The following is an 8,098-nucleotide window of genomic DNA, read 5'->3' on the forward strand; positions in this document are numbered from 1 at the left end:
CATTAGGGCCAGTTATCTCACAGAATTTGCCTTAAGGCTGTCATAATCCTGCAAGGCCTTTAACCTGGGCAGCATTAATTTGTTTTACCTTATTGTTCACAGGGGGAATTCAGACCAGTAATGAATGATCCATGTGCATGCTTTGGCAGAGCTTTGCTGTGTTTGGAGTGTACTCATATTGGCTGTGTTAAGGAGGTGTGAAGTTTAGGCATGAGCGAGGAGACCGAATCAGGTGTGCAACATTCCTCTGGCTGTGGCATGCCTCAAATCTGCTCAGCCACAGCCCCAATGCAAATATCTGTCTAGCACTAACAGATTTCATGGATGCACCTTCAGTAAGCACTCTATATTCCAACAGGATTTAAAATCTACTGCTGCAAAATATTGACTTGGATAAAATATGTCAGTGGACTATTGAGTGCAAAAATAACATTTCATTCCTACAAGGCCAGCCCTATAGCCCATCAAATGTGAGAGAACAGTCGCAATTTTTCATCCTTCTTGGCCACTGGACTAATTGGTGGTTTTAGGTGGACTTCAAATACAGCTACAGCTGTTGACTTTGCTGTGGTGAAAAACAAACGGCCGTGTAGTTGAGGACCCAGCTCACACAGAACACACTAATTTCATTGTGAGCTCAGGAAGCCTGTGGCAGAGCTGGGATTGAAATGTGCAACATGCCAAACAGATGTACGGTCTCGCACCGAAGCCCACACGGATCGTTGCCAAGCTCCTGAGCCACAGAAACAGGTGGAGGGTGCCCACTAATCTCTTATTAAAATGGAGAAGTATTCTAGCTATGCTTACACTGGGTTGTGTTGTTCTAGCCTTTGGCTTAGCATTGCCTCTTATTACCTTACTTTTGTGCAACACTCACTGACTCTATTAAGCCTGTTTCCTTTTTAGGGAAAAACACCAAACAAATGTCAAATTGGTGCCTCATTGGTGATGAACTGACACTTAATATTTGAATATTTGAAATAATTGTGCAAATGTTTCTTAATAACAATCATATAGACAAGAAAATAATATTTTTACTGAGGATAATACATTTCATTAGATAGGAAATAATGCTGCTTTTGTCATGAACTATTCTGTGCATTGCGCAGTATGCAATAAGTCATGGGCTTCTGGGAGCATTAAATGGCACAAGACATATAAACTAGAATGAGAACATGGGCTTGTCAGTGCTACTGGTGTGTGTGAGAGGAATGCCTGCTTGCTCCCACCTGCTCCTGCTGTAGTCTGTCCATTAACAGGCCAGACTTTGTTTAGACACGACTAGTGGAAGCTGAAGCTAAGGCCTTCTAATGAATCTCTTCCTCTCATCAGACGACCACGGGGCCCAGCGATTAGCACCACTAATGAAAATATTTGGCATGCTGAGACAATATTCAGACCTCTCTCTCTCACACTCAGAAGGCATATGTGAGTGTGAAAAGAGATTGCAAAAAATGTTTTGATGTTTTTTTAAAATGTGAGTTATATGCAAAATAAATGAGAAATTAGGATCAGAACAAATGAATGGGACTTTTTTAACGATTCATTTTTTGAAATTTATTTCCTTCTGGTAATGAAAAACAATGTGTCAGCAGGTGAAGTAACCATTGTAAATATTCATCTCACACAAAATCTTTAGGATAATGGCGTTGGCACAGAATGTGGTTAATTAGTGAGTAAATTAGCATCATATAGCGCAATGTTTAGTTTAATTAATTTTCAAAACTCTGGAGTCAGAGCTGTAAATATATTTAAGGTGCAATTAGTACAACATAATGGCCTTTTGATTTTTAATATTAAAATGAAAAAACATTGCAAAATTCAGTACAAAATTATAGAAGAGGCACTACCACACATTTGCAGACTCTAAGAAATTCTTTAAACAATAATTTAATTATCTTACACATGTTATTCCATTGTCTCGAACCATTTGGAAAACACTGACTGCACGGAGGCAACCCTCAATCCTACAATAATAAATATTTGATAACATCATTAGGCTTTTATTGCTTAACATAAAATAGGGGAAGCTGAAGTGTCAGTGGGGAAGTGCTCTGCTCTGCAGATATGCTGATGGGATATTCCTGATTCCTAAGATTATAAACACTCATCAGTGTTAACCTAAACATGTATTTTAAGTCATGATTCTAATTGATTAGTTGCTCTGTCATATGTCAACTTTTCTTTCTATAAACCACCTGCTATTACCATTACTGTAACTCTACTGGGATATTTTAAACAATTGATGTTGCAAAATCTTTGGCAGACTATTGAGACATCTACTATGAAAACACAAACTGGAGAAATGTAGAAAAGCATGTAGTGAGTACCCAGAAAGTGCTGAAGACAAATGCAAGCTCCAGTCACATGACATGCTCAGTTTAACACAATTTACAAGAGTGCTTTGCTGAAAAAATAGGCTATGGCTGTTTTATTCTCTAGTGCCTTGCATGAGGAAAGCAAATTAGTCCAAATTAGTCCTCCAAATTAGAAGAGAAATTGGCCTGTGGATATTAGGGAGCAGATCAAGCTATAGGTTGTGGCTGACTTTATGACTGCCATATGGCCTTGTACATTCCTGAAAATAGAGGTGTGCCAAAGGGGTGTAATGAAATAGGGGTGGCTGTGTTTTTGCTGTTTCACATCCAGACAGCTGGTGTTGTGTTGATGATTGTTACACTAATCATCTGCTCAATTACACAGGAATGGTGCTGAGAGATGAGGGAAGGCTCCTTTTTGCCCTTCCAGCACTCCTACTCACCCCCTAGTAAAAAAATAGATACACTTTCTCTAGGTTTTAGTCTGATAATATTCAGTTAAAATAATGCTTACCCCGGGAGAGTGATATATACACATATATTCACACATATTATTTTATTGAGCTGATTATTATATTTTCATTCAGTGACATAATAGGGGAGATTTATATTTGTATCTATCCAATAGTGAACCAAATTTTTAAAAATAGAATTTCATTATATGTAATGAATATTTAAGTGACGCTGTCACATGAGATGAAAGTGTAAAACAAATCATAAGTTTTAGGTGATTGTCTGTTTGAACAATTGTTTTTCCTTCTCAGTTATGACTATCATGACCTTTTTATAATGAAAATATCAATCTTATGGTGATATCTGTGTGACCATTAATGATTTTTCATTACTTTGCATTTTATAGTTTTATCAAATATATTTTATCTTAATATTTCATAAATGATATGTCAAGACCTTGACTGACATCCTAATTCAAGATCTTATGTACACAAACAAATATTCCTATAATCCCATTTTAAGAACTGTAAATATTCAAAATGTATTAACTAAATTTTTAAACATTACTATCTATGTATGGTTTTTTGTGAGTTTTTTCCCACAGGAAGTAACAGAGCAACAACCTGCCAAGGCACTGTCAACTGTCTGGTTTGGAAGTGCCTGCGGTGTATCCAAAGGATATCGGTAGGAGCCCTGAGTGAATTAGCATATAAGTACATTACATGTTAATGTAGGGGCTACAAGCTGAGTACTTTGATTTCTATGCTCCAAGCAGGAGCTGCATTTTTCCAATGGCTGGTTTCCTGAGGGAGGGACTGTGCCTGGAGAGCTGGCCGGGGGAGAAAGCTAGGTTCCTTGTATGCTACTAAGAATGCACTAGAGAAAGTGAAGCATTTTCTCCACTGAGCTGATAGACTAGGGATCATCAGTGATTTCAAACTTAATTAATAAAGAGGATAAAATATTTTTTTTAAAAAGCCACCTAATATGCATCCACATTCACTAAAATCAAATAAATATATTCTTAACATTTATATTCAAATTAAAGCCATGGATTTGAGATAGAAACATTCTGATTCAGAGATATAATTAAAACTATTAATTCATCCTTGGAGCAAGCCCTCAAATGAATCTTAATATGTCATCGAACATACGAGAGTACCACTCTCATGAAATAATTAGCATCAATGTACCTCCTATATACAGAAAACAGCAAGTAGATCATGTATTTTTTTTATAAATGAGGGTTGTAGACCCTTGTAGACCCACTCATGTGGAGAGTGGCTCACTGTAGATGGCAGGTACTCCTCATTTATTTGGAGCTTCACCTCTGTTGCGGCCACTTTAAGAGCTCCCATCCTGCACCTGATCATGATCCTTCTGTTCTCAGTACGGCCACTGCTTCAGATTGGTCTCTATTGAGTGGGCATATTCATCTAGTAGTGCTTATATTATATAGTGCTTAAGACATTTTATTTTAATGATGAACACAGCAATTCTTCTGACATTATAATTCCACATGTAACTGTAAAAAGCACACTGGAAATTTAATTAGTTTTTCAAATATTGAGATAACTATGTTCCAAACACACTAAAGATTCTTATAGCATTCAGTAACTTATGCATAGTGAATACTCTGGCAAATACGTAGAGAATACTTGGACAAATGTGTATTAAGCTTTCATAACATATTTAAGATCTATATAATTTAATGATGATCTCAGTCTTGTCAAATATCTGACCTAAGCCCAATCACTTGATTAGTAATAGCTTGGTTAAATTTCAACATAATCATCCAGCATATTAATTTTAATAAGGAAGAGAACAAACGGTTTAGTTCCCTGAGTCTATAATGTCACAGTATATTCATATAGAGTTAGTGGTTGTTCCTGACACCTGGTCAGAGATTTCACTACCAGATGATGTGTGTTCTCTTTCCCATCGTATGCAGCATTAACCCAACAGCTGTTTGAAAATAATACATTTTTTGACATTATTCTTCCATCAAAAAATATTTAAAGTTATAGTTCTCCAGAAACAATTCACACCAGAACACATACGGCACTATCTTTGAATTCTTGGGCTGAATTCAGGGTGATTCTTTTCCACATATATCTGGTGTATATGACTGCATTCAACTGTGGTGTCTGCAGTGGTTGTTTGGGGTCAGTTATAACTTACAGTACATTTACTCATTTGATTCTATCAGGAACAACTTTGACATATCTGGTTAAATATGTTGTCATTTCTAAGAATACAGCTAATTTTAAAAAACATTCTTAATGTTTGTGCCTCAATGAAAGTGGGATTGTCCTGCTTGAATTTGAATGGAATGACACTATGCCTTCTGGGAATCTCAGTGCTCTCAGTGTTTTCCCAAAATTGGTCAAAAGCCTATCGTTGGTCTACTATACACTCAAAGCATTCTTGCCATCAACATGTATCATTAGTTGTCCTTACGTAATTCATTCACTGACATAAATATGTCAAATACTTTGCTATAACATAATGAAAACTACTAGCCACTACTTATAACATATTATCCAGTCAACAAAGCATATTTGCCAATAGAACTTAGCAATTTATTTAGCATTAAAACAATTACATTCTTTTCAAAAATCAAATAAGGCAACAAAACAGTTAATACTTTGGTAGAAACAATCTGCACAAATATCTTACAGAACTGTCAAATCTGTAGATCACAACACCATAGACAAAATATATTAAAGTAAAACTTCTTTTTAAACAAGGCTGCTACTCAAACATTCACATATTTATAGCCACATTAACACAAAACTGGCCTTCATTTGAAATGAGACAGGCAGTTCTTTCAACAAAACCAGTGGTATGTGCTTATGCTTCTGTTCCTGATCATAAACCACCAAAAAGGAAATGTTCAACATGGTTTACAAAAAGTAGGAAAAATATACCTCTTAGACTTGGACACATTTAAGTGACTTCCTTCTTGCACTCTCTCTGTGAGAGCTCTTTGAAAGTCCAGGTGGGACAGCACTTTTGCAAAATTCATTAACATCTCACTCTTCGCATCACACGAAAACTTGGACAGGAATGTTTGCTTTTAAAGAAAGTTTCTTTTCTCCAAGTTTATTGTTATGCTTGTCTAATGCAGAGCGTCAAAGTTTCCTTTCCTGAGTCACTTCCCAGGAAATCTGAAAGCTTTCCAGGGAGAGATTCCACAGTGAGACTCTGGCCCATCTCACATTGCTCATGTCAGCGCTGCTCTACTCCAAGGCTGTGTGTCACTGGCTGGCTTTCTCTGTTTCAGAACCAGACACTAGCTTTTGCTTTGTCCTGTTCCAGTGCTGTCAAGAGGAAAGAAAATGCAGTTGAATACATGCACATATATTCCAAATATTACACATTAATGCAGGTGACTTAATATGGGATACTTTGTTGTAAATATCAATTTAGAGTGTATTAGCAACCTAAAAATGTATTACGGTTTATTTTTCTTACCTGTGTCATAGATATCTACAGAGCCATGAAAGGATGCTGGCCAGCTAGAAGTAGCAGACTCCATCTCTGTCTTGATTCCCTCTGTATTAGAAGAAGAAGGGCTACTCGATGGCCTCATGCTGGGTAACAGAAGGGTGCTGAAGCGATGGTCCAGAGCACTGCTGTGCGTGTGATGGAGTATGGGATGGGTGTGAGCATGGGGATGATGGTGGCGTGGGTGCATATGGGGATACATGTCATGGACATGATGGTGTCCGGTGCTGCTTTGGCCACCCAGTGCATAAGGCCATGACTCAGTGAGGGCTGAATGTGAGGGCAGGCCAGGCTGGGTCAGGCTATGGCCACTCCAAATGCCAGAGTCTGCTGTGTGGAATGCAGGAGCTGTAGGGAAATCACTATGAATAGAGGGAATGCAGGAGTTGGTCTGAGATGGGTAACTACTATTCCATAATGAAGAAGGCAAAGAGCCACTCTGACCCTCGCAGAGAGAACTGCCATCTGAAAATAAATATCCGAAACCATGAGTATAATACCGATTATGAGGTCATGTACTAATACAAATTATGTATGTCTAACATTAGAACATCCATAAAATCTGATGACATAACTGTCAACCAGGCTCAACGTACCTTTCCATAGTCCTCCAGATGGGAGCTTAATGCTCTTGGTTTCATTACTGAAGGCACTAGGTTGGCTGAGGGCACGGGAAAAGTGTTCATCCACCACATCGCCAATGTCTCCACGGAAATATGTGAAGAGCACACACCTGGAACTCAGGTACTCTGTCTCAGCTGGTTGTGAATCCTTGCTTCTCACCTCCTCTTCACCATGATGCTCCTCATCATCTCTTTGTATCTCAGCTTCAGGTCTGGGCTTCTCAGCCTGTTTACTCTGGACACAGTGTGCAGGCAAGTCGGCAAAGTCCTGCATCCTGCTGTATGCAGAGATTTTTTTCTGTAGAGCAACACAAAACATAAAGATTACCTAAGAGATGTTTTCTGTAATTTAAGTTTAGGGCATTCAAATTCAGTAACTGATATAGAGACAATCAGTCTGTAAAGCTATATAATCTTTAATTTTCACATTCACAAAATGCAACTGATGTTCTGTTAATCAATAATTTCCCCCACACATGTCTAAAACCTAATAAAATTAGCTACACTACATAATAGTAAAAACTAAGGATGTTAGAGAACGTTTTTGCAGAAGTAAGGGACTCTACCTGCTGCTGGTGGTGATGATGATGATAGTAAGCCGCCTTGTAGGCTGCTGCTGCCGTCGCTGGCAGGTAATGATGAGCTCCATAATTCTGATACATAACATCCAGGCAGCTCATGGCAGAAGGTTGTCAGTAATCTCGATAGGTTTTAAGAAAAGCGGCCGTGGTTGGCTCTTTACTGACGAATAAATGCTGGTGTCATTAGTGGTCTCTTTTAAACCTGAGCGTCAACAAAAGCCCTGCAGTGTGTAAAAGGAAAGATTTGCATACAAAAAGCGTTCCCAATCGAGGATTCACCACCTACAGCTCATAGATCAAAATAAAGACACGAACACGAGCGCTCCTAGCTAAAGAGTTACCAAAAGTTGAAGCAGCTGCGTTGATTGGCTAGAAGTTTAGCGCGCCCTGCTCTGATTGGAGGAAGTATTTCGAGCAGTCACACACCCACATGAGGTTCCTCCCAAATCATAGCTTCGTCTTCAGTAATAGGTTCTATGAAAGATTAGTTTTGAGCAGCTAACGAATTAACTAACCAACATGATTATTTTTTTCGAATTCACTAGACATCAATGAAGCTTTATGTCGCCACTAAAGATGTAATTTAATGTTAAGATTAAATAAAACAATTGAT

The 8,098-nt window shown here is 38.1% G+C and overlaps 1 protein-coding gene across 1 annotated transcript; it reads right to left on the reverse strand.

Annotated features, from left to right (window-relative positions):
- Positions 1-5,405: 5,405 nt before the first annotated feature.
- On the reverse strand, positions 5,406-7,816 carry vgll3 (vestigial-like family member 3). The gene is made up of 4 exons (XM_060877320.1): positions 7,471-7,816; positions 6,878-7,202; positions 6,249-6,746; positions 5,406-6,094 (listed from the first exon to the last, which is right to left on the reverse strand). Exons 1-4 carry the CDS (start codon positions 7,582-7,584, stop codon positions 6,054-6,056), a joined length of 978 nt encoding a protein of 325 aa, XP_060733303.1. The 5' UTR covers positions 7,585-7,816; the 3' UTR covers positions 5,406-6,053.
- Between the last annotated feature and the right edge of the window lie 282 nt (positions 7,817-8,098).

The sequence above is a fragment of the Tachysurus vachellii genome, chromosome 8, assembly GCF_030014155.1.
Source record: "Tachysurus vachellii isolate PV-2020 chromosome 8, HZAU_Pvac_v1, whole genome shotgun sequence".
Taxonomy (NCBI): domain Eukaryota; kingdom Metazoa; phylum Chordata; class Actinopteri; order Siluriformes; family Bagridae; genus Tachysurus; species Tachysurus vachellii.